Consider the following 26,424-nt stretch of genomic DNA (forward strand, 5'->3'; position numbering starts at 1 on the left):
ACAACACAGGACTCCAGAATCAGCTTCCCTGTTTTTAAACCTATACTCCACTACTTTCTAGCTGTATGGTCGTGGACGAGTTACTTGACTCATCTGTGCCTCAGTTTCTTCATCCATAAAATGGAGATATAATACAGGTCAACAATTTCTTACCTGCAATTCTGAAATCCAGAAAGCTCTAAAAACCAAAAGTTTTGAGGTAAATTCATTTGGTAGCAAACTTTGACCTGAGCTGACCTGAGGCTATTTGTAGTCTATACGTATCCCACTTAGTGTGAATATGTTTTGCGGCAGAAATACGTTTGATTTCGGGGTGTTTCCCCCAGACTCTGTGAGGGTATCACATACTACACCCCTGAAGGGAAGAGACCATCTCTCAAATATATCTGAAAAAAGTTTATTTTATTATTCACCAAGGAAAGGAGAACCGCGTGGCAGAACGGTATCCCTGAACAAAGCAAAGAGCTAATTGTACACGGGTTTTTACTAAAGTGCTGCTGTTGCTGATCGGGGCTAGTTTCCTGGATTCTGGATTCCATACATATTTACAATCTGGGATAATGGACCAAAGAATTATCAGCCTTCCAATTTTTTTTTATTTTGAATAAAAACTTATTATCACACCCCCTTTCCTTTCTAAAATCTGAAAAATCCTGCATTCTAAAACACACCCGGGACAAAGGACTCAGATAAGACTGTGGACCTGAAGTATCTACTTCGTAGGTCATAGTGGGAGGATTAAATTAGTTAACATATATAAAATGCTAGGATCAGTGCCTGGCAAAGGAAAGCTCTGTATAGCTGCAGGTTTTTACCATACACACGTAAAGTAACCTCGCATTCAGCATTCATTTGGCACTTAACCAAGTGGCTTCTACACACAAAGCCGAGAATACAACGTGACAGGGAGACGTGGGGAACCACTGACCCGCTCACCCGCCCGCCCCTGTGCCTTGGCGAAGGGGGCGCCAGCAGCAGGAATTCACGCAAGCGCAGGAGGCCTTTCTCCGCAAGGGTCCCTTTCGTCCGCCCTTTGGCCCGCCGCTAGCAGGGCGCGCCCCCGGCGCACACAGGCGCCCCCGCAGCCCCCGCGCTCGCCCGCTTCCGTTCTAGAGAGGGAGGCCTTTCCGAGGCGGAAAGCAGCTCCGCTGCTGCAACTGACTTCGGCTCGGAAGGCGCCATTCCTAGCCACCCCCTTGGCGTGAGGGCGCGATGTCCCCGGCTGTTCCGAGCGCAGGCCCCTCCATCGCTCGGTGCGCCGGCCACGCCCCTCCCCTCCCCTCCCCAGGGCGCCTCGCGCACGGGGGCGGGGCCTGCGCACGCGTCGCCGCCCGTGCCGCCGAGGCTCGTGCTGATTGGCTGCTGGCGCCTGGGTTCCTCTCGCGTAGCGCACCTCCCCCCGCAGGTTTCCCGCCAGCAGGAGCCGCGCGGCAGATGCGGCGCCTTCAGGCGATCCGTCCGACAGAGCAGTTGGGCCTCGCCGACCCTCGCTATGTCGCGGCAGAGCACCCTCTACAGCTTCTTCCCCAAGTCTCCGGCGCTGAATAATGCCAACAAGGCTCCGGCCAGGGGCTCAAGCGAAGACGGCGCCGCCGTCACCAGGGCCTCCCCTTCCCCCAGCGGGGATGCGTCCCGGAGCCAGGCCGTGCCTGGGCCCAGGCCCCTGGCGGGCTCCGGGTCGCTGCCCGAGGCGAAGAACCTGAACGGAGGGCTGCGGAGATCGGCAGCGCCTGCGGCCCCTTCCAGGTAGCGGGGTGGGCGTGGAGTCGAAGGCATGGGGTCGGTGAGGCTGCGGGGTGCAAGGAGCCCGCGGAAGGGAGGCTCGTCGAGGGCGACTGGAGGCTGCGCGGCCAGGCCCTGGGCTTGGAGGTGGGGCTGCACAATAGGCTTGAAAGAGCTCAGGGGCTGTGTTTGGAGCATTGGGGTGTAGTTTGTAAACGGGTAGGAGGAAATAAGCTGTGCAGGAATTAGGGTTGGAGGGGAGGAGACGCGCGGAGTTACGGCGCTTTGGAGGAAGAGGAGACGCGTTCTGCCAGGCGGGGGGCTGGGTGGAGGAAGGGGAGATGCACGCAGCTCGGGGTGGGGAGGAGACAAGGGAAATGGAAGCACTGGGGGCGGGGCGGGAAGAAAAAGGCGCTTTGCCAGCTTGGTGCGAGGTGCGCGGGGCGGGGGAGTGGTGGCGGGAAGGGAAGGAGGAATGCCTGAGGGGAGGCCGAACGTCGGCCACCGGGGGGCTGGGGGGGCTGTGTGAGACCCCCTCGTCCAGAGCGGGGATTGTGAATTGGGGCTCCATTAAAGATTCGAGGTACACACTGGAGCCTCGGACGCCGAGACGCCATAAGGACGGTGGGCCGTCGGCTGAGGTGAGGGGGACGTCGAGGAGGTGGGAGTGGGGGGTGGACCCGGCGCCGAGCGCGCTGGGGGGTGTGTCATGCTGCGGGCCGAGGGGCCTGATTGGGCAGAGTGAGCATTGCGGGGGCGGGGCGGAGGGAGAGCAGAAAGTGCTGGGATCCGGTTGGGTAGTCCCTAGGTAGACAGTGTGTGCACCAAGGCAAAAGAAAATAGGAAGAAGGTATGTTTATCTTGGCGCACGTGGAAGTTTGTGTCGAATGGGGAAAAATGTTATTGTATGAAACAGTGTAGTTTTTATTGATTATTCCATGGGAGGGTGCGGCACCGTAAATTTTTTCGGAGTTGAAAGTTTGCCTGTAAAGGCCTTGATCTGGCTCTGGGCAAGGATGTGCGGACGCGAGTGCAGGGAAGTCTGCTCCGAGATGTCTTCCTGGCTTTCTGGACAGTACGGTGCTGTTCCAGGGCTTGGCTGTCTTTGATCCGGGCAGCGGGCGACATTTTGGAAAGCTCGCTTTTACTGTATACCAGATATTAGACAGAAAGTGTAATGGTAGCCGTTTGAACCGATGAAGAAATAGAGGCTCGGAGGAAGTAACTCTTGGTAATCGATTTTTAATGTCCTGACTTTAAGGTATCCTATAGGAATCTCAGGCTTTTCAAAGCCGAAGTGTAATTATAGTGTTAAGCGACCCTTTCCGGCGGTTTAAATATCTATATAGTTGTGCATTAGTAGAATCTGCCTGTGGGAGGCTGCCAGCATCCGTGATAACAGACTCTTTCATGGTGAGAAATGCACGATTTGTTTTGTTTACTTGAGCATGAAGTGATTCTTCCTACATCCAAAGTAGACAGATACATTTATTATAATACATACATATTGAATAGCATATGCTGTTTGTTTTTTGAGGTCTGAATTCAATAGACTTGTAAAAACATAACATTGTGTACACTTGACCTCCTAACTGTGGAGAGATACTAGGGTGTTCAGGAAAGATGGCCGTTTGATAATAGGCTTCTAAAACTCTTCAGTACAATCATGCTATGCGGACTGTATATCAGACATGGTCCCATAAGATTATAACATCGTATTTTTGCTGTACCTTTTCTGTGTTTAGTTACACAGATATTTACTGTGTTACAATTGTGTACAGTATTCAGTACAGTAAGATGCTGTACTGGTTTGAAGCCTAGGAGCAATAGGTTGTATACCTAGGTAAGAAGTAGGCTATCCTGTCTAGGTTTGTGTAAGTACACTGTGATGTTCACACAACGATGAAACGACCTAACGACGCATTCCTCAGAACGTATCCCTGTCGTTAAGCGACTGTGTAAAGATTTGCCCTTCAGCAAATGCTCCTGTATCTACTTTGCCTAGCGTAGTGGTAGGCATTGTGGATCCTGGATGTAACAGTGAACAGGACAAGCAGAAAGGCAATTCTAGAGCACTAGCGGAGTGTAAGGGGTCCTTGTGCTTTGGTGGAAGGAGGATGTTCAAGCTAGAAGGACAAATGGGGTTAGGCAGATTTGAGTGGGTGTGGGAGTGAGAAGCTGGTTCAGGAAGAGGTAGGTCCTGCAAATTGTGGGTGGAGTGAAGGGAGGAGGGAGCCTTAGAGAAGGTAAGCAGGGATCCAATCATGAACAGCCTGATGTACCACAAAGACATTTGGGCTTATTTTGAGAGTTGATTGAAACCTTTAAAAGATGGTGAACATCTTTTTTTTTTTGTGACCGGCCCTCAGCCAGTGAGTGCACCAGTCATTCCTATATAGGATCCGAACCCGTGGCGGGAGCGTTGCCGCGCTCCCAGCGCCGCACTCTCCCGAGTGCGCCACGGGCTCGGCCCTAAAAGATGGTGAACATCTTTTAATGTTTGTCATTTAGATTTACTCTTGTGCTAAAAAAGTCTTGCGTTTTTTTCTTATTCTTTGTCAATTATGTGTTGTTCTTTTGCTCAGTTTATGGCATCTTCTGATGAACAGAAGTTTTGATTGTAATGTCCAGTTTGTCCATCTTTTTCTTTATGGTTAATGCTTCTGTAGGAAGCATTCTTTAATGAAGCATTCTGTAGGCTTCATTTAAGAAATTCACAGGGGAGAATTTCTGTTTTAGAAACATTACTCTGGCTGAAATGTGTTTGTTGGGGAGACCAGTTAGGAGCCTAATTTGGGTAGTGGCAGTGGGGATGAAGAGGATTTAGAGGACGAGTTAAGAGAGGCCCAGGCGGTAAACAGGTGTTGGTGAAGATTTAGATTGTAGGAGATGAGGGAGAGGATACCAGTTTGAAGTAAATGGCTAAGAGCAAAGTAGTAGGAGGTACACGCGCCCTGGGCCTGCTTCTCAATACTTAATTTTTCTGTAGTTTATCAAAATCATAATTGAGAGCTGTGACCAAGGCTTCTCGCCACTTAAATGTGGCTTTTTAAACAAATCTTAGTTTACTTTTCACAATCACATTTCCTAATCATTGTCTTAGGATGATGGGCAGTAAAAATATTTAAACATATGCCTTAGTTCCCATTCACAGGCAAGGAGTGGTTTGTCAGGCCTGACACATCTTTTTTTTTTTTTTTTCCTTTTAATTGTAAAGATCTTTAAGTTAACTTGCCTGCCCTTGTTGTGGGTACCTTTCCTGAGAGTTTCATACAGTTAAACATTTTTATAGTAATATACTTCAAATAATATGCTTAATAGAATGTTATTGTAAGAAAACATTTCAAGCTTTTTTAAAAGTATCATTGTGGACTTGTAGATCCACAGTTTTATTTGATTTAAACATAGTTTTTTAAATGCTCAACCTGTCATAATTGGGCCAGTAGGAAGAAACCTCTTTTAAGCTGGCTTTTATGTTTTTTTAACATTGCTTCAGAACTTTTGAAAACATTCTTTCATTCTAATGACAATTCTCAGTTCTCCCTTCTCCAAAGTGTGGAATTAAGATGCCCTCCAAATGACCCTGGTTTCTTTTAGGTTTCTTTTTTAAGATCATTTTTTTAGATCATTTATGTGGTCACCCTTAACGTAGTGTACAAGTGATGGCCCTTAGTTACCTTACTTAATATAGCTTAGTTACCTTACTCAGAGCTGAAAGAAAAAAGAACAGGTTATATGGGCAGAGGTTCAGGTAGAAGGATAGGTATGATGGGAGCCCTGGTAATTATTCTGGTTACTTCTCTTTTCTCAGTACGGGATTTAGTTATTTTAGAGTAGGGAAAGTCCACTTAATGGTGACAGATGGATGGCAAGCACTGATAGTTTTCATTTCTAAGGTTGAGTGAAGTGTGTTTCACATGTTTGATCACTAAGTGTTTCTATACACAGTTTTTTGTTAGATAAGCCCACTTTATCTTTTATTGTTTATGGAAGCATATTCTAGCAATGCTTTGGTATCTACTGATTCTTTTTTAAGTAAGTAAAAATGTTGATTGAGAATTATAGGAATAACTGGTAATTGACACCAAGATCATGGACTAGGGACTAAGGGCTGTCCAGTTACCTCAGTTAGTTAGAGCGTGGTGTTATAACACCAAGGTCAAGGGTTCAGATCCCCATACTGGCCAGCCACAAAAAAAAAAAAAAAAAAAAAAAAAACAGTTATGGACTAAAGAGAAAGCAAAAAAAGAAAAATGTGATTTTTAAAGCAAAAATTTAAAGATCTGTTTAGTGTATATTCAGTTTTACTAAGTCATTAATTTTAGTATAGGAGAGCTTTTACATTTATTTTTCTGAACTGTCAGCTTTTTCCTCTTACCTTCTTTTCCTATTGTCTTTAAAATCTCAAGAATACCAAATATTTAAGATAAACAGTAGTCCTTTAGGCATCCATGAGGGATTGGTTCCAGGACCCCCTTCAGATACCAAAATCCACAGATAAGTCCCTGATACAAAATAACAGAATTTGCATTTAACCATTGCCCATCCTTCCTTACACTTTGGCCAGTCTCCTCTATACTTTATTTATTTATTATTTTTTTGCAGCTGGCTGGTATGGGGATCTGAACCTTTGACCTTGTTATCAGCACCATTCTCTATCCAAGTGAGCTAATGGTCCAGCTATACTTTGAATTATCTCTAGATTACCTAATGCAGTGTAAATGCTATGTAAATTGTTTTTATACTGTATTGTTTAGGGAATAATGACAAGAAAAAAGTCTGTACATGTTAAATACAGGAACAGTTTTGATCCGCAGTTCCTTGAATCCACAGATGTGGAACCCAGGGATGCAGAGAGCTGTTATTTAAAGCATAATTGGATCTTAAGTATATCACAAGGTAGTTCCAATATTTTGGCATTTCAGCTTGGGCTTTAGGAAGAGCCAGTGTATTTACAATTACTGGGGGGATGTGAGGTGACTTTGGCACAGATATTTTCAAATTGGGTGTATACTGCATAGGGCTAGATGATCCATGTTAATACTAACATAATCCAAGTTATGTGAAAAGAGAAAGATGTTAAGGTTGTTCAAAAATATAGTCAAATATTAAATACAGTAAAATTAATGTAACTTAGTTGATATAAGAGAAATACAGTTTTAAGTGGAGCCAGTTTTACAGGTCTATATGACTTCATAAATTGGGCTCTCATAAAGGCTATTGTATAAAAGATAACAGGTATTCATATTATAGCACATTCCAACTGTGACCCCATGCTTACATTATGTTTATGTTTTTAAATATAGTATTTAGTGTTGGTAGAAAAATCTGAAATTTGCATGGATTAAAATATGTTCCTTTTATTTGGCATTCTTGGAAACTGACCAATTACTAGAGATAAAATCTTAAAATTACCTTTAAGTAATTAAAGTTTACACACAAAAAATGAATCAATAGATTTAAAATTTTTCCCTTGTTTGGATCCCCATACCAGCCAGCCACCAAAAAAAAAAAATGGAAAGAAAAAAATTTTTTTTTCCTTGTTAGCTCACTGAGTGAAGAAAAATTTTAATTAAGAAATGTATAAAAGTTTTAGTTTTATTACAATATACATTTTATTACCTGCCTAATTCTCTTTTTTGCTTAGAAACCACTGTTTCCTGGGCCAGGATTTTTAAAGTGTCACTCTTTTTCTTAAAGTATTTTAGCATTGGAGGAACTTCATTCATATTACTAAATTTTTAAGTCTTAATGTTTTATAGTGTAGTGCCATTCTTAACAGCAGATAAATTAGGCTATGTGTAAGATTCTGTAGTATAAGTTTATGTTGAGGGTAAGATGATGTTGAAAAACAAAATTTTTGTTTAAATAGTATGTTTCTTTCTTTTTTTCTTTTTTGTTATCTGGCCAATACGGGGATTGGAACTGTTGACCTTGGTGTCACCAACACCAAGCTCTAACCAACTGAGCTAACCGGCCATCCCTAAAACACTTATGTTTCTAATAGCATTTTATTTCAAAAAAGAATTTATTTCAAAACTGATAATGGTTGTAACTGGCTTTCTACCTAAACATGTTTTCTGTATTGGGGATGTTCATTTGTCTGTCAAACAAATTTAAAGATATTTTATGTTAATTTTTTTTTTTTTTTTTTTTAAAGATGACCGGTAAGGGGATCTTAACCCTTGACTTGGTGTTGGCAGCACCACGCTCAGCCAGTGAGCAAACCGGCCATCCGTATATGGGATCCGATGGGATCCGAACCCGGGGCCTTGGTGTTATCAGCACTGCACTCTCCCGAGTGAGCCACGGGCCGGCCCGTATTTTATGTTAATTTTAAAACTGGTAGCTTATAAAGGACATGTACGTAATAAAATAACTGGTGTCAAATTGAACCCCTCTTTAGTCCTTACCCTCGATAACTAAGTTCATACAGGCAAGAGAAATATTTTTAGACCTAGTCATCTTCAAGAACACTTATAAACGTCACTATGTACATGTCAAAATCTTACTGGAGTCTCCATCTCTTAAGGGTTTTAGTTGCCTTTAAGTAGAGCAGCTAGGCTTGACTGATGGGTAGCCCTCCCCTTCCCACCTTCAGAAAAATCTACCTTGGCCAATACAGTTTGAAGCATGAAATATGCTTCATGTGGGGAGATATGTTCATTGACATTTATCTGCTGTGTTTGGCCAGTCTTCTAAAAGTTACTGTCTGGGAACTGATAGTTCCTTTATATAGACAAAGGTTATTTTCTTCCTTTAGCAGCAGAAATAAAGGAGTACAGTTTAGGGAAAAAATTTTTTTCTAACATTAAAGGAAAGCCTACAATTAGGGTGTGATAGATTTTGTGGTTAAGTGGCTAAATGGCCCAAGTGAAGAGAAAGCCTGCTTGAGAAGAATGAGGCTTGTGAGCAAAGTATTCCACACAGTGATGTCTTTTTTCCTGTTAATTAATGGATATATTAGTAAGGAGGAAGCACAGCTATGGTAGCGGTTTGAATTGTGCCAACACAGCTTCCAGTTTGAAGACGACCTGATGGCACAGATCACTATGGATTTCTGTAAGTTGAGAGAATGTACTTATCATAAAGGCAGTTGGGACAAGTACAGCGTGTGAAATCATGCTTCTGTTCTTGCTTCTCTTTTAATATTCTTGCTGAGGAGTTTCTGTGCTCATGTTTTGAAGAAAAGAATGCTTTCTAAATTTTGTGATTGGGTTGAGATCAGTTGGTTTAAGTTGACTAATTACTGTTCAAAAATGTCTAAAGATTGGATCTCCGTTTTTGATTCTGTAGGCATATGTACTCACTATTTTTGGCATATTAGGCACTTAACTTTTTGACTTGAATTTTTCCATAAAACTAGCTTAGAGCAGGAAGAAAGGGTAGCAGAGTGCTTAGGTAGCTTTTGGGGAGTTTGGGGTATATAGGAGTTTAACTGGAAACATTCCAAGCAAAGTCTAATGATTGGATAGTTAATATAATTAGTAAATTATATAATCTGTATGTTTTATATTACTACTGTGAGTTAGGTCCTGTTTCTGATATATGTAGTATAGGTATGACTCACTATAATTCGGAGAGCATGTACAATGAGTTTTTCCTGCCATCAGCATTCTACCAGAATTCTGCCATAGTTTTTAAACTTTGAATGATTCTGAGAAATAGTTTCTCACCCTTAGTACCAGAATTTATTATACTTGTGTTTGTCTTAATAGTTAAATAAGCATTATATTAGCTTGCTTGTTTTAAAAAATGACTTGAACATCTGACATTTGACTTAAAAATTATTAATTCTAGACTTTCTGTGCTTAAGTATTAATGCCAGAAGACTTCAAAGGAGTCTTCATGATAACTTCCTTGAAATTGTTTATTTGTATGTAACTGCCTTTAAGGAAACTTAACCAAATATTAACCAGTTATGTATTTCCTTTTGGCAACAGCTCTTGTGACTTCTCACCAGGTGATTTGGTTTGGGCCAAGATGGAGGGTTACCCCTGGTGGCCTTGCCTGGTTTACAACCACCCCTTTGATGGAACATTCATCCGTGAGAAAGGGAAATCAGTCCGCGTTCATGTACAGTTTTTTGATGACAGCCCAACAAGGGGCTGGGTTAGCAAAAGGCTGTTAAAGCCATATACAGGTAAGAGGGTAACAGTCACTGCAGAGAGAGAGAGAGAGAGAGAGTGTGTGTGTGTGTGTGTGTGTGTGTGTGAGAGAGAGAGAGAGAGAGAGAGAGAGACTGACTCTGCATGTGTATTTTATGCCAATAAATTGCAAGAGTGACAGTTGTGAAAGCTTCTGGTTCTGGCATGGGAAAGGGATAAGATGCAGCTGGTTTTTGGCCAGTTTGGTTTGTAGAATGTAATTTTTATTTCTGTCCTTGGAGTGACTTAACAGCAGTATCATGCCCTTAAAGGACAAATGATCTCATAATTGGAGTTATAACCATAATAATCAGACCAGCAAATTCATACATGAGAAGTGTAAAGTAAACTGTCCTCATCTTGAAGGATCCAAAAGAAAGGTAATGTGGTTAGGATACATAGCATATAGATCAGTGACATTCTCCAGGACAGGTGGAGATGCACACTACCTGGCTTCCAAAAAATCCTCACCCATGAGCATATTTGAGTTGTTTCATACCAGACTTCTGGAATCATAACTTTCTCTTCCCAGGCTCAGCCTTATTTATCACAGACAGTCCTGCATGTTTAGGCTCACTTGTGCTAAGTGCACCCCACCAGTCTTGAGTTATATACAGTGCATGCATACACAGTGTGATTGCAAGATACAGTGCACTATACTAGTTTTTGTGCTCAGACTCTCCAGGCTAGTCTGTTGTGGAACTCAATGTTGTAGAATCAGAACAAGGGTCAGTTTCCCAGAAGTCTCTGGGAATCAAATCTTTTGGTCAGTAGTGCTCATCTTGCAAAAGGATGGGGGTGGGGGGGCACTGAAGAAAGGTAAGTCTAAGTGGAAATCTGACATATGCGATGGAAAGAGAATCAGGAAATTTGATTCTGTCTTTTGTACTAATTTGCTGTATTATATTGGCCAACCAAGGTTATCTTATTTTCTGTACAATTTACTCACATATAAAATGATCTCATTTTATTTCTCATTGGACCAGATGAAAAAGGAGGTCTTTTCCAGGACCAATTTTGAGGTTTTAAAAAAGCTTTGGCAAAGAGACATTAAAAAAAAGATCTAGAAAATGTTTACATTTACGTTATCACTATTTTATAAAATTATCCCTGTGCATACTGCTCTTTGCCTTTAACAATCCCAATTTTTGCAGTGCATGCATATTTTGTTTTGTTTTTTTGAGGGGGCATCTTGCCTGTACATACAGGGATCAAGCCAGGATGGGGCTTAGTGTTATAAGCACTGTGCACTAACCAACTGAGCTAATGGGCCAGTCCCTTGTGCATGTTAATGAACGAGTAGAGAGGCATGGGTGAAAAGAAAGTAGTCCTTTTTCTGTTGTTGAGTTTTTGTTTCAGATTTGTAGAGATTGGATCAGGCGTTCTTGGAAACAGTGATATTACGAGATAGGTTACGAGGGGGTGAGGCAGAGTGCAGGGCAATAGGCACTTAGGGAAAAGTTCAGAGCCACCCTCAAATCAATTTTGCTTGTTGTAACTTGTAACTTTGGTGCAGCTTCTTAGAGAAATGGGAAATTGTAGCTTTAATTTTCTTAGGCTGCACATAAAAGTTGCTAATTTCCATGGTAATTTAGGTTGTCCTGTTAGTTTTAGTAAAAAGAGGGGATTAGAGTAATGTTGAGGGTCCGTAAATTTAGACAAATTTAGGTTTCTTTTCCATTTATGGTGATATTTGGGAAGAAAAACAGAAGAGATATTTCTAGTTATACCTCTTGGAAAACAACTGAACAATTATATACAATTAGACTTGTGATCTTCTGCACCTAACCTTTTTGCTCAGTGGATGGAAGTGTCATTTAATATAATGAAATGAATTTTATTTTTATTTATTTATTTTTTTAAAAAAGATGACCGGTAAAGGGATCTTAACCCTTAGCTTGGTGTTGTCAGCACCATGCTCAGCCAGTGAGCTAACCGGCCATCCCTATGTAGGATCCGAACCCACGGCCTTGGTGTTATCAGCACCACACTCTCCTGAGTGAGCCACGGGCCGGCCCTGAAATGAATTTTAAATGAGGTGAATATTATAGAGGAAGACTTTTAAAGTTACATTTAGGTGCAGCTGTTTTGAAAAAAATACTTTAACACATTCAGAGTCTGAACTAGGTTACACTCCCAAAATGTTAAGGCCCCATACAGTAGGTTGATTGGTTATTCACTTTACTTTATTTAAATATACCTGATCTAACTGCTTTGGGGAGAAACATATTTAGTATTGTAGCTGCATTTAACTGACAGTGCAGTCTTTGCCTTCCTGAAGTAAGTTTAAGAAAGGGTTTCAAAACAAACCCCCTTTACATCTCCTGCCTCACTTGAAGAGGTGTGCTGTACTGTTTAGGGTCACGGTCCCAGGTTATTAGAAAAGAGAGTAAGTGGTCCTGGTTGACTTCAAGGAGGTAAAATTGATTTCAATTTCACTGGTAGTTTTTTCTTGAAAATGTCCTTTCTTGTGGGCTTTATTGATTCATCTATATCAATAAAAAATAACGTGACATTAAAAATTATACTTGTCATTTTTATTCATTAGGGCACATGTTGTAGGTTGAGCCACCTATCCAGCCAGAAAGTTATGTTATTTAATAAATATATTTCTTTGTAGGTTCAAAATCGAAGGAAGCCCAGAAGGGAGGTCATTTTTACAGTGCAAAGCCTGAAATACTCAGAGCAATGCAACGTGCAGATGAAGCCTTGAATAAAGACAAGATTAAGAGGCTTGAATTGGCAGTGTGTGATGAGCCATCAGAGGCAGAAGAAGAGGAAGAGATGGAGGTGTGTGAAATTGCAAACATTCAGTTGTTTTTTCTGTTAGGAGGCTGATGGAAAAAAATGGGGGAGGACATATTAAAGTGATATTCTCTTATTATATATGATTGTTTCAGTATACACACACACACATACTTATGTACTTCCCTGGGTTGTAGGTAAAGTTAAATTACTTAGAAACTATCTCAAAGGCTAGCACCCTTTTTTTTTTACTTACATTCTCAAGCCTACTGGCAGGGCAAGGCATACGCTACAAGAGGTAGTATCATTTTGCGAAGTAGAGAGCCTAGGGGACAGTAAGCATGTGGTCATAAAATTGGGCATGGAGTTTGGTAGTAGGCTTCTATATGGGTGTAGTCAGTCCCTGGAAATTATAGGTTTATGCTTTTAGTTCCGATACTTTTTATTGTAGTTTGCACTAATAAGGATAGATGTTAAATAAACGCTGAAATACAACCTTGGTTTCAAATGTTAATGATCATTAATTGAGTGAATTAAAACCTGTTAAGGAAATGAACAAATAAGATCATTATTCTCTAGTTCAGCAAATTAATGAGCTGCATCCCCAAAGTGATTCATCTCTAAGCTCGATTTTGTTTTATTCCTTTTTCTTATATGAGATGACATAGGGAATAAGCAAGTTAATATAAGTGGGTATTTTAATCTTATTTTTAAAGTTGAAACTGGAGATCAGAGGTTTAGAAGTGGATGGTAACTATAGAAATCATTTAGTCTAACACTATCTTACGTGTGAGGGAGATCCATAATAGGTGAATGTGCCATGGCCAAGATAATAACTGGTTTGTGAAAGAGCAAACACTAGAACCAGGATAGATTGCTTACTGCTTTCTTACACTAAAGATTTTATAAAATGGTAAATCTCATAATATGTCCATTTGTAGGAGAGGTGATTCTGGAAGAGAAAATTACCAGAGATGGAGATTTAAAGTTATTTCCATAGCTATGACTATTAATAAGGACATCACCTATTGGTATTTGTGATATATGGTCATGCTAATAGCTTCATCACTGTTGTATAGAACTCCTATGACAGCAATTACTTGATGCTGTAGTGTGACACTTGTTTTAATGTTAGGTGAAACTGAAATTGATATTCCTTGAGATATTCATTGAAAACAGTTTCTCATTTCTCGTGGTGGGTTCTTCTCTTGGTATATGAAGTTGCAGCATACTGAGAGATACTTCACAGCAGTACATATTATAATTTTCCAAATTTTGCTTTGTATTTAAATATTCTTTCCTTGCCTGGCAGGTAGGTGCAACTTACGCATCAGATAAGAGTGAAGAAGATAATGAAATTGAGAGCGAAGAGGAGGTACAACCTAAGGTGCAAGGATCTAGGCGAAGTAGCCGCCAAATAAAAAAACGAAGAGTGATATCAGACTCTGAGAGTGACATTGGTGGCTCTGATGTGGAGTTCAAGCCAGATGCTAAGGAGGACGGAAGCAGTGATGAGATAAGCAGCGGAGTGGGGGATAGTGAGAGTGAAGGACTGGACAGCCCTGTCAAAGTTGCTCGAAAGCGGAAGAGAATGGTGACTGGAAATGGCTCTCTTAAAAAGAAAAGTTCAAGGAAGGAAATGTCCTCAGCCACCAAACGAGCAACTGGCATTTTGTCAGAAACCAAGAGTACTTTGAGTGCTTTTTCTGCCCCTCAAAATTCTGAATCCCAAGCAAACGTTAGTGGAGGAGGTGATGACAGTAGTCGCCCCGCTGTCTGGTATCATGAAACTTTGGAATGGCTTAAAAAGGAAAAGAGACGAGATGAACACCGGAGGCGGCCTGATCACCCAGATTTTGATGCATCCACACTGTATGTGCCTGAAGATTTCCTTAATTCTTGTACTCCTGGGATGAGGAAGTGGTGGCAGATTAAGTCTCAGAACTTTGATCTTGTCATCTTTTATAAGGTAGGGAAGTTCTATGAACTCTACCACATGGATGCTCTTATTGGAGTCAATGAACTGGGGCTGGTATTCATGAAAGGCAACTGGGCCCATTCTGGTTTTCCTGAAATTGCATTTGGCCGATATTCAGATTCCCTGGTACAGAAGGGCTACAAAGTAGCACGAGTGGAACAGACTGAGACCCCGGAAATGATGGAGGCACGATGCCGAAAGATGGCACATATATCTAAGCATGATAGAGTGGTGAGGAGGGAGATATGTAGGATTATTACCAAGGGTACACAGACCTACAGTGTGCTGGAAGGTGACCCCTCTGAGAACTACAGTAGGTATCTTCTTAGCCTCAAAGAAAAAGAGGAAGATTCTTCTGGCCACACTCATGTGTATGGTGTGTGCTTTGTTGATACTTCACTGGGAAAGTTTTACGTAGGTCAGTTTTCAGATGATCGCCATTGTTCCAGATTTAGGACTCTAGTGGCACACTATCCTCCGGTACAAGTCTTGTTTGAGAAAGGAAATCTCTCAACGGAAACAAAGACAATTCTGAAGGGTTCATTATCCTGTTCTCTTCAGGAAGGTCTGATACCAGGCTCCCAATTTTGGGATGCAGCCAAAACTTTGAGAACACTCCTTGAAGAAGGATATTTTATGGAAAAGCTGAATGAGGACAGTGGGGTGATGTTACCCCAGGTGCTTAAAGAGATGACCTCAGAGTCCGATTCCATTGGGTTGACACCAGGAGAGAAGAGTGAACTGGCCCTCTCTGCTCTAGGTGGTTGTGTTTTTTACCTCAAAAAATGCCTTATTGATCAAGAGCTTTTATCAATGGCTAATTTTGAAGAATATATTCCCTTGGATTCTGACATGGTCAGTACTACAAGACCTGGTGCTGTCTTCACTAAAGCCAATCAGCGAATGGTGCTAGATGCAGTGACATTAAACAACTTGGAGATTTTTCTGAATAGCACAAATGGCTCTACTGAAGGGACCCTGCTAGAGAGGATTGATACTTGCTATACTCCCTTTGGTAAACGGCTCCTAAAGCAATGGCTTTGTGCGCCACTCTGTAGCCCTTACGCTATCAATGATCGTCTAGATGCCATAGAAGACCTCATGGTTGTGCCTGACAAAATCTCTGAAGTTGTAGACCTTCTAAAGAAACTTCCAGATCTTGAGAGGCTACTGAGTAAAATTCATAATGTTGGGTCTCCCCTGAAGAGCCAGAACCACCCAGATAGCAGAGCTGTAATGTATGAGGAAACTACATACAGCAAAAAAAAGATTATTGATTTTCTTTCTGCTCTGGAAGGATTCAAAGTAATGTGCAAAATTATAGAGATTATGGAAGAAGTCATTGATGATTTTAAGTCTAAAATCCTTAGGCAGATCGTTACACTGCAGACAAAAAATCCTGAAGGCCATTTTCCTGATTTGACTACAGAACTGAACCGATGGGATACAGCCTTTGACCATGAAAAGGCTCGAAAGACTGGACTGATTACTCCCAAAGCAGGATTTGACTCTGATTATGACCAAGCTCTTGCTGACATAAGAGAAAATGAGCAGAGCCTCCTGGAATACTTAGAGACACAGCGCAATCGAATTGGCTGTAGGACCATAGTCTATTGGGGAATTGGCAGGAACCGTTACCAGTTGGAAATTCCAGAGAATTTCACCACCCGTAATTTGCCAGAAGAGTATGAGTTGAAATCAACCAAGAAGGGCTGTAAACGATATTGGACCAAAACTATTGAGAAGAAGTTGGCTAATCTGATAAATGCTGAAGAACGGAGAGATGTATCATTGAAGGACTGCATGCGGCGACTGTTCTATAACTTTGATAAAAATTACAAGGACTGGCAGTCTGCAGTAGAGTGTATGGCAGTGTTGGGTAAGACTTTGAACAAGCTTCTTCCTCAAGCTTTGGTTAGTAATTCTGTGTCCCAGTTGTATATACCTAAACATAAGTAACAAGGTATTTATTTTGAAACATACATACATATTTGCCTCCACTAGGCAAAATGACTAGGTTGGCCACAACAATTTAAGTTGCTCACTTGAAACATGCTTTTAATTATGAGAAGCTTTCTGGCCTTTCTTTAGTTTCAAATAATTGAGCAAAAGATTGATGCAAGAGTTACAGTACTTAGTGAGACAAGCTTTATTTTAGATCAGATTTCATTCTTAGTTAAATTTTTTAGTATTTGATAGTGTTTTTTAACTGCTTTTTTTTGTTACAGTAATTTGTCTCTTGATCCATCACTTTTAAAAGTTTTATTATAACCTTTGCACTTTTTCCCTTTTGTATTTCAGTGGATCCATTTGCATGCACATTTCAAAAGATTCATCTTCCCTTTTTCTCTTTAGTCCATAATGTCACATTCTTTCCTCCAATTAACTGTAAAAGCCCTGATTTATGCATTTATAATTTGGCAACCTTTTTGGCTTCGTAAATACTTTTTTCTTTAAATGTCACGATCAACTTATCTGGAGCCTTTGCTGTCTTACAGTTCAGCCTTATGTTCTGAATTTTTAAAAAAATACAGCAATCATACTTTACCCAAGTTTTTTTTTTTTAAAAAAAAGATGACCGGTAAGGGGATCTCAACCTTTGACTTGGTGTTGTCAGCACCACGCTCAGCCAGTGAGCAAACCGGCCATCCCTATATAGGATCCGAACCCGTGGCCTTGGTGTTATCAGCACCGCACTCTACCGAGTGAGCCATGGGCTGGCCTATACTTTACCCAAGTTTGAACACAACTATCCAATGGAGTAGAACAGCATTCTTCTGTTTTAGTGTGCTGCATTTGGTAATGGGGTAATTTGAAATCCTTCTTCATATTGGTGTTCAAAAGTGGTCAATTTATCTTCCTCTTGATTTAGTATCTGTATGCCAATTCTTAGAACACTTTTTGCTTCTCCCAAGAAGTTAGTTTTTTAGGTTTCCCTTGGTGCCCCTCTAGATGTTAGAGGCTAAGTCCTTTAAGAGAAGAGATCTTTAGGTCAACCAAAGTTGAAAGTTATTTCTCATTTTATTACAAGGTTTTTTTGGGGGGGGGCTGGCTGGCTGGCTGGCATGGGGATCTGAACCTGTGACCCTGGTGTTACCAGCACCATGCTCTCCTAAGTGAGCTAACCAGCTAGCCCCCTCATTACAAGTGTTATAATGAAAAATGTAAAATACTTAGGCTGATAACTTTTTTCAGTAAAAAAGCATTTTATATATTGTGCAGTTGGTGATACGGGTATCACTAACTAGAGTACTGAACATTAAGAAAAGTCTCTATGTCTATAACAACAGCAAACAGAACATACTACCTTCCACTGAGTGAAATGCATTTTGGAAGATTTTTATAGAATGTGGGTTTTTGTGCTGTTGGGTATATCAAGATATCCTAAAAATGATGAAGCCTCACTTTCATCCTCTCTTTAACAGATGTCTTATTGTGCCTGACTAACTATAGTCGAGGGGGTGACGGTCCTATGTGTCGCCCAGTAATTCTGTTGCCAGGAGAAGATACTCTCCCCTTCTTAGAGCTTAAAGGATCACGCCATCCCTGCATTACAAAGACCTTTTTTGGAGATGATTTTATTCCTAATGACATTCTAATAGGCTGTGAGGAAGAAGAGGAAGAAACTAGCAAAGCCTATTGTGTGCTCGTTACTGGACCGAATATGGGGGGCAAGTCTACACTCATGAGACAGGTAACTGATCTTTAAGGTTTTGCTATCAGAAAATCATTTGTAACAGTAGGAAGGGATATACTTCATTTTTAGGCAATCTCCAAATAGCACAAAGTTACATAAAGTTCAGTCACTGACTTACTAGGAAGCAAAGGTAAGTTTGGGAATTTAATATTTACCTCATCAGCAGTCAAATATCTCTGCCTAATGTTAAGGGAAATATAAATTTAAAAGGGGAGGGAGGTTTCAGGTCATGGGGATCTTTGACTTGATTGAATTTATTTCCTCAGAAGATAGGTATTCATGATGAACAAAAATACAAAGGCTGGATGAAATGATGATCATCCTTAAATTAGGCTCACTTGTAGGAACCCTTATAAAAGAGCTGTGGTGGACTTATTCAGATAGGAAAGCAAATAAAACTTCAGACCTGTGATGACTTGGGAACTGCTTTTAGGGAAGATGTGGCCTTTTTGATATATTTATCTTCCCTTTATACCCAGGGATTGGCCAGCCACAGAACTAAAAATAGTTTTTATATTTTTTAAAGGTTGTAAGAAAAATAGTGGTAATTTGCTGACACCCCCTGCCCCCCTGCACTATATTAACTTCTGTTCATCTAATTTGCTAATTAGAGCAAGGCAGTATAGTGGTTTTCAACCTCTAAAAAAAAAAAAAAAAATACAGGGGCTGCATCCCCTGAAATGGATTCATTTTTATTCAGGACTGGTTCTAGGCATCAGTTTTAAAGAACTCCCAGGTGGCTGTACTCTATAGCTAGGGTTCAGAATACTAGTGTAGTGAGTTAGTATGCACACCCTGAGGCCAGTTAGGCCCTAAGTCTATTGTTGAAGTCTCACTCGCCTTTCTTCATTTTAGCAAATGAGTATATGAGCAGAACCAACCTACTTAGGATTGTGAAGATTATTTTTATAGAGTGCCTGACTCCTAAATAAGGATTCTTAAGAAAGACAAATGTTTATTGTCTATAGGTTCTTTTAATACCAGTCATAAAAGACCTTTTCCTCCCTCATTCACAGGCTGGTCTATTAGCTGTAATGGCCCAGATGGGTTGTTATGTACCTGCTGAAGGGTGTAGGCTGACGCCCATTGACAGAGTGTTTACTAGACTCGGTGCCTCTGATAGAATAATGACAGGTGAGTTTTTGTTTTGTTTTGTTTTTTAATTCTACCTAAAGCTTTATTATTTGAAAACTCAGAAGTCATTGAGGACATCTGCCTCTTGTATATGGGCCATTTAAATCTGATGTTTGGTTTTTCTGGTGTTAAGTGAACCTGATTGGATTGTCTGAATTTGAATTTAGATTCAGACATTTGGAAACATCACTTCTAGTGTAAGAACTGTAAATAAGATTTAATCTTCTGCACCAATTTCATGATAGATTCAAGTGATGACGTAAAGGAGGAATCTTCTGTTAATATTCTCAAAATGATCATTTGTGATTTTTTTTTTTTTTTTAAGGTGAAAGTACATTCTTTGTTGAACTGAGTGAAACTGCCAGCATACTTATGCATGCAACAGCACATTCACTGGTACTTGTTGATGAATTAGGTAAGACATTAAAATTTTCATTTGAAGCCTATCTTAAAAACATTAGGACACAAAACTTTTTCTTGAAGATTATCTGAAGGACATCTAAACAGTATGAATACCCTTAGATCACCTTTGTGCAGTACATCCTTTTTGGTATAAAATACAGAGTGTATAGTATACAATTTATGCATATTTTACTTTCACAGGAAGAGGTACTGCAACATTTGATGGGACAGCAATAGCAAATGCAGTTGTTAAAGAACTTGCTGAGACTATAAAGTGTCGTACGTTGTTTTCTACCCATTACCATTCATTAGTAGAAGATTATTCTCAAAATGTTGCTGTGCGCCTAGGACATATGGTATGTGCAGATTGTTTATCCAAAAGTTGTTCAGTTTTGGATACTATATTTCTAGCACATGAATACAGCTAATATTCTTCTTTCTTTAAGGCATGCATGGTAGAAAATGAATGTGAAGACCCCAGCCAGGAGACTATTACCTTCCTCTATAAATTCATTAAGGGAGCTTGTCCTAAGAGCTATGGCTTTAATGCAGCAAGGCTTGCTAATCTTCCAGAGGAAGTTATTCAGAAGGGACATAGAAAAGCAAGAGAATTTGAGAAGATGAATCAGTCACTACGATTATTTCGGTAATTACATTATATTGCCAACCTTATTAAGTTTTCTAGAAAGACAGTGAGGGGGGGAGGGGTGATGCACTGTGAAAAAAGTGAACAACGACAACAACAAAACCTCTCTCTCTCTTTTTTTTTAATTTTAAGGGAAGTTTGCCTGGCTAGTGAAAGGTCGACTGTAGGTGCTGAAGCTGTCCATAAGTTGCTGACTTTGATTAAGGAATTATAGACTACGTTGGAAGCTTTGAGTTGACTTTTGACAAAGGTGGTAAATTCAGACAACATTATGATCTAATAAACTTTATTTTTTAAAAATGACCATTTTCCATTTTCTTTCTAGGAAATTAAACCCTTTTAATTCTTATCTACCTTCTACATAATGGTTATTGAATACTCCACAATATATTAAGTCTAGATGTTATGGTACATGCATACACTTTCAGGCTGTTTATACCCACTGTCACCAATACACATAAATGGGGGAGGAGAAGCTATGAAACTGTATAGGGCTGTATATATATATATACTTGTCTCAGCTTAATGCAGGAAATTGTTTTAATTTCCAGCAGTTTTGTCTAAACTGTTCAAAAAAAACTATGAACAGAGTTCAAATACAGGACTGTTTTGAAGAGACTTTCTAAAGTGTACTTTAAAACATAGTAGTTTTTTTTACCTTTCACAAAACTGAGTTACAAGAATACTTTGTTTTACAGTGCATCCCTTCCTAGGAAGTCTCATTAAAACACTCACTTTTTTTCTAGGGGTGATTTTGAATGCTGCACAGGAAAGGGAAGGAAATAATAGTCTTAACTTTTCTTAAAGGATACCAGAAACATTGCTGGATATAATTTAAGATTAGTGTTTTCTCTTTCATAGAAAGAACGTACATACTGGGACATGAGTACAGTTACAGCAACTCTAGGTGTGCTAACAAAACAGGGCACATTCAAGTACAATAAGATTTGCTCGAAATTAAAAACAAACTACATGAGATTAAAGCATTAAAATCATATTTCTCAATCTGAATACATGTTAAAAAAATCAAAAGAAACGCAGAAGTGCTAGCTCACATTTTTTACCATATCACAAAAGCAATCGGTACCCATGTCCATATAGGCAGCAACAAAGCTGCTTGTCTATTGAAGATTACTACTGCAAATTGGACTGCATTCAATGCTAGTTGTAAAAACACCAGCTTTTCAGAAGTTGGTATCTGTACAAAATTGCAGCTTATTTTCTTCACTTCTGTCCCTTCAAAAGTCTTTACACAGTAATGCTAAAACACCCAGCTTTGAGATCCTGAGTCAATATATTGCCACTTTCTTTTTGGTAGCTTGAGCTTCATAGTGTCAACTGACCTTGTGTATCCATTTTTAATACAGTCTCTTTCTGTAGTAGCATGGGCAAATATTTTAAATCTTCTTCCAAAAAATGTTTTAAGTTATGATGTTAGAATGGCAGGACTTTTTCTTTAGGGAAGGAATTCAGTTGTGCTGCAATGTATTAGATTCTATAGGTGGAGCAGAGTCATATAGTGTATCTGTATCATGTGTAGGCTCACCAGCTAATGTACAAGGATTAGACAGTGTTCCAGCACCACAGTCACAGAAAAACCTAAAGCAAAATGAAAACCCAAAAATTAGGAAAGTGAGGGGGAAGATAATTGGGTAACATAGCAAACAAGTGTGCTACATACCTATCATGTCTAATAAATTCTACATCGTGTCCCTGATGGCACTTCTTAATGCAGTTCACACATATGGCATTTCGATCTGTGGTGTTACAAGTGTGACATCTAAAAAGCAAAAGCTTATGTTATTTTTCTCAAACGTCATTAATTCAAAAGATTGCATTTTGTTTATATTCTATATTACCCTATCACCTTTAGCTTGTAAGAAAAGAGGACCAAAACTGAAAATTTTGTGGCTCCAGCCAATATTCTGAGAATATCAACAGAATAAAGAATTTTCTGCCTTATGTTTTCTGAGGATGAGGAAGAGGAATGATTTATTTGTAAGTTGTAGAGAGGAAGCCTGAAATTTTGGTTTAAAAAACTCAGCTCCTATTAAGTCGAGTCTTTCTAGGCTGAATCAATCTGGGGGAGAGGGGAGTCCAAAAAAAAAAAAATCACTCAGTGACTAGGGTATATTGAACAGTTATAATGACAGCTTTACTTTGAAAATCCTAAGATAACAATATGTTAACACTGTTCAACATTCTGAATGATATCAGGTACTGTATGTAGGATTGCATTTTTCCATATTTATGGTCCTAAGCACAGGATCCTCAAGTAGATTATAGACCTCAATGTGGACAATTAATGGCACTGCCAATTTAAAAAGGAAATCACTATCTTCTTTTCACAACTCACAAACCATTTAGAAATATACCTGTAGAAATCATGCATGGGATAGCTGGTATAACTTGATATTTTATATAAACATTGGCCTCTACTAACAGCCTTTTCTATGGCGTCTTGATTGTTCATTATTTTGTTATCTGTAATAAAAGAAAAAAATAAGTAAAAACCTAGAGGACAAAGACAAGATAAAAACTGTAAAGACCAGGATTATTCTAATAGAAGAGTCACTATTTTTAAGAGCTTTAAGAAAAGCTAACCAATGAAGTAATCATAAGAAATATTAAGAATAGAAATGAGTTTTGCTTGTACAAGATATTCCAACTATTTAGAACAACTCTAAACAAAGCTTTGTTTCAAAATGGTTCTCTTAAATTGTTGCTAACTTGCAGAGTTACAGAAGGGATCAAGTTAAACAATGGTTTCTGATTATCTTTTCATGGCATATTTCACATATTTACAGGCAGCAGAGACTCCAACATACCTTTCATTGTCACATTAACACCAGATGCTAAAAATAAGCCTCCAAACCGGTTGTTAAAAATCTGATTGCCTTCTAGTGTTGCAGTTGCATGATTTGTAATTTCAATACCTGAAGTAAAATTTGCAAACAAGTAGATGCATCACTTTATATCATTTCTTAAACCTGAAATTCGCAAATGTGGTAAACTGGTCCTTTTATATAAAAGATTTAACACCTTAATGTCTGAAGAATAAAATCATTGATAGTAACATTCACTTTCCACTGTTAACAGTCTATACTATCTTTGGTAAAGGAAGGAGTGATACAGATGGTTCATAACTTACTATTTTTATTAGTGATGTTACTTTGAAATTATATTGCAAATTAAGTAGAAGGGGATAATGCCCAGGAGTATGTTTAGGTGGCAGCTAATTTACAAATTGAAAAGGAGCCAAATGGTTATTTGGAATAATTGGAAGCAACTGTCTTCACTGGCAAAAAGTTTAAATGTATATAAATGATACTTGGATTTCATTTACCAATATATATATATTTTTAACATATCTCTGTATTTGTGAGATCACAGGGTTTGAATTTATCTGTATTCCTAATGGTAGTACAAGCCTGCGTTTATTCAATCCCAATTAGTATTCCATAATTGCACTGAACAGTAAAAGCAATATTTCTTATAAGTTTGGCTTAGAGTAGAGGAATCCAGAACTTGGATGAGGTGCTCTCATAAGCAAATGTTAACAGAAAGGTGTTCAGCCCCTTTGGCACTCTGCACACTAGTTAATAAGCAAAAGATAATTAATACACCAAAAATCAAATATGCCACAGGTAACAACAACAACAAAAAAATACAAACCTGCAGCAAATCCATCAAATATTCTGTTTTTCCTTAAGACTGGATGACTATTAGTGCTGATGAGAACACCTGCTTGAGCATTCCTGAAAATATCATTTTCTTCAAGGAGACCTATAATAAAATATTTTCTTAGATTAAGGTTAATGCATGTAACAAACTTTACTAGCCTTTTAAGGTAGTATTTAGGTTTTCTTTTAGTTTCTTAATAACTGCACTGTAAAATTCAAAGGACTATTTTTTCAGCCAAAAAAGAGTTTATTAGTAATTCAGAGGCATTTAAGATAGGATTTAACAAAAACTTGTCAAAAATGACAGGTAAGAGCATTCTAACCGATAAACTGAAAGTTCTGGGACAGCAGGGACCATGTTTAAGTTTACTCACCACTTCCTTTCCAGTGCGTGGTACATAGTTGATTCTCAATGAATACTGCTCAATTAAAATTCTTTTGAACTATTTCTAGAAGCTTTGCCCTCTTTTTTAGTTCAGGCCTTATAAAAGCCCTTTAATAAAAGCCCTTATTATTTTTTGTCTTTATTACTATAATTATTCCCTGATCAGTTTCCTTTATTCCAGTCACCTTTCATCTACTGCATAATTTCCAGTTAACTGTGACTCTTATCATGCCCGTTCTCTGCTTAAAACACTACTTTCAGAATAAAGTTTTAACTTGCCATTTAAAGCCTTTCAAAATATTCCCTCAATTGGGCCGGCCCCCGTGGTGCACTCGGAGAGTGCAGCGGCACTCCCGCCGCGGGTTCGGATCCTATATAGGGATGGCCGGTGCGCTCACTGGCTGAGCGCGGTGCGTACGACACCACACCAAGGGTTGCGATCCCCTTACTGGTCACAAAAAAAAAAAAAATATTCCCTCAATCTACTTGTCTCACTATATCACCTGTCCTCTAAATATGCTATACATTTTTATCCTTAATGCCTTTGGTTTATATTACTACTACTACCTGGAATGTCCTGTACTCCTTTCTCCTAATGTCACTTCCTCTGGGAGGTTTTCAGTTTCTCTCCATCTTCTGGCACCATAACAATGATTAAGAGTGGTCTGAGGAACTAGACTTCAGGCCTTCAAATACTGACTCCACCATTTAATAGTGCTATGGGCAAGTTACTTACCTTCTCTTTGTTTCCTCATCTGCAAAATGGGCATAATAGCACTGACCACATGGGTTATTATGAGGACTAAATGAGTTAATACTTGTAAAAGTACACAGCACTAAAGTATTGGCTAGTGCTACTCCTGTAAAACTGATATATATACAACAGCGAATTATGATTAGTTGTGTACTGGTGTTTCTCTGCTCCCTGAAAATGTGAAGCATATTTTTTATTTCTGTAGGTATTTGACCCATGGGATATTACACACTATTGACTTCTAAATTCCTTTCTTCCGAATGCCAGGGGAAAATGTCTCTGAAATGACTCAAACTTCTTGGGATCCTATCCTCCCTCTTCTGTCCAACCTTTACATGTTAACATTTCAGGGTTCTGTCCTTGGCTCTCTTTTCCCTCTATACCTTCTGGGTGATCTTACGTCTTTCCATGGTTATAACTATTACATCTATACTGTAGCTAATTTTTAAATCTGTTTCTTCAGCTTAGTATAATTAATCATGTTCTGGTCATACCAACTTGGATATCCCAAGGATGACCTTGGATTCAATATGCTTAAAATGTGAACCTTTCTAATGTTTTCCACAAATCAGTTCTTTATATATTTCTTATCCCAGTGAAAGGAACCACCCAGTTCAGAATCTTGAGCATCAGATATGTCACTCCTCTCTCAAACCCCATATTTAATCAACAACCCAGTCCTGTTGGTTCTACCCTTTTTAACATCATTAATATGTGCCCCTCCTTTTCCCACCCTCATGCTATCACTTTAATTCAGGCTCATTATTTCTTTCTTAGATTATTCTAAGTCCCTGACTCTAATTTTGCATGCTTCCACTTCAACCTCAAGTGCTATTGTGAAAATGGAGTCCAAACTCCTTAACGCATGGAGAAAATCTCTTAAGATTTGGGCCTTTCCCCTTCTCTAGCCTCAAATTTCAGTACCTCTTGCCCTTCAGTGTTTTTTAGACCTTTGTTTACAAGGTACCACTCCATTAGACTATAAATTTTATGGATGTAGTACTGTTTTATTCACCATTTTATCTTTAGCATCTGAATCACAGTGGTTGGTACAGAGGGGTTCAATCAGTATTTACAGAACAAATGAGTGCAATAATTATAACTGGATTGCCCTGCTTACCCCCAAACCCC

At 39.4% G+C, this 26,424-nt stretch overlaps 2 protein-coding genes across 7 annotated transcripts in view; one reads left to right on the top strand and one right to left on the bottom strand.

Annotated features, from left to right (window-relative positions):
- Positions 1 to 1,424: 1,424 nt before the first annotated feature.
- MSH6 (mutS homolog 6) lies at positions 1,425 to 20,771 on the top strand. 2 transcript variants are annotated; one of them, XM_063078983.1, is made up of 10 exons: positions 1,425 to 1,746; positions 9,666 to 9,865; positions 12,490 to 12,659; positions 13,927 to 16,471; positions 18,018 to 18,286; positions 19,306 to 19,423; positions 19,749 to 19,838; positions 20,027 to 20,181; positions 20,272 to 20,471; positions 20,604 to 20,771. In XM_063078983.1, exons 1-10 carry the CDS (start codon positions 1,493 to 1,495, stop codon positions 20,683 to 20,685), a joined length of 4,083 nt encoding a protein of 1,360 aa, XP_062935053.1. In that variant the 5' UTR covers positions 1,425 to 1,492; the 3' UTR covers positions 20,686 to 20,771. The 2 variants fall into 2 exon arrangements, with proteins under 2 accessions (XP_062935053.1, XP_062935054.1); XM_063078984.1 differs by lacking the exon at positions 20,604 to 20,771 and having other exon boundaries at positions 20,285 to 20,449.
- The window catches only part of FBXO11 (F-box protein 11), an 80,304-nt gene continuing 74,473 nt past the window's right edge, over positions 20,594 to 26,424 (bottom strand). For 3 of the 5 annotated variants that reach the window (XM_063078989.1, XM_063078985.1, XM_063078988.1), the window contains 5 exons: positions 24,147 to 24,257; positions 23,300 to 23,407; positions 22,847 to 22,955; positions 22,153 to 22,251; positions 20,595 to 22,070 (listed from right to left, as the gene is read on the bottom strand). In XM_063078989.1, the coding sequence (XP_062935059.1) occupies positions 21,941 to 22,070; positions 22,153 to 22,251; positions 22,847 to 22,955; positions 23,300 to 23,407; positions 24,147 to 24,257 (557 nt within the window). In that variant the 3' untranslated portion in view covers positions 20,595 to 21,940. Of the gene's footprint in view, positions 22,071 to 22,152; positions 22,252 to 22,846; positions 22,956 to 23,299; positions 23,408 to 24,146; positions 24,258 to 26,424 lie in introns of all 5 variants that reach the window. The other 2 variants (XM_063078986.1, XM_063078987.1) reach the window with 2 other exon arrangements.

Source organism: Cynocephalus volans, chromosome 14 (assembly GCF_027409185.1).
Source record: "Cynocephalus volans isolate mCynVol1 chromosome 14, mCynVol1.pri, whole genome shotgun sequence".
Classification (NCBI taxonomy): domain Eukaryota; kingdom Metazoa; phylum Chordata; class Mammalia; order Dermoptera; family Cynocephalidae; genus Cynocephalus; species Cynocephalus volans.

What these genes read in the sequence shown, in the direction of transcription:
- MSH6 (XM_063078983.1), top strand. Translation starts at nt 1,493, where the DNA reads ATGTCGCGGCAGAGCACCCTCTACAGCTTCTTCCCCAAGTCTCCGGCG. An exon ending in GGTACTTGTTGATGAATTAG is followed by an intron (nt 19,839 to 20,026) that starts GTAAGACATTAA and finishes TTACTTTCACAG; the next exon opens with GAAGAGGTACTGCAACATTT. An exon ending in CTGTGCGCCTAGGACATATG is followed by an intron (nt 20,182 to 20,271) that starts GTATGTGCAGAT and finishes TCTTTCTTTAAG; the next exon opens with GCATGCATGGTAGAAAATGA.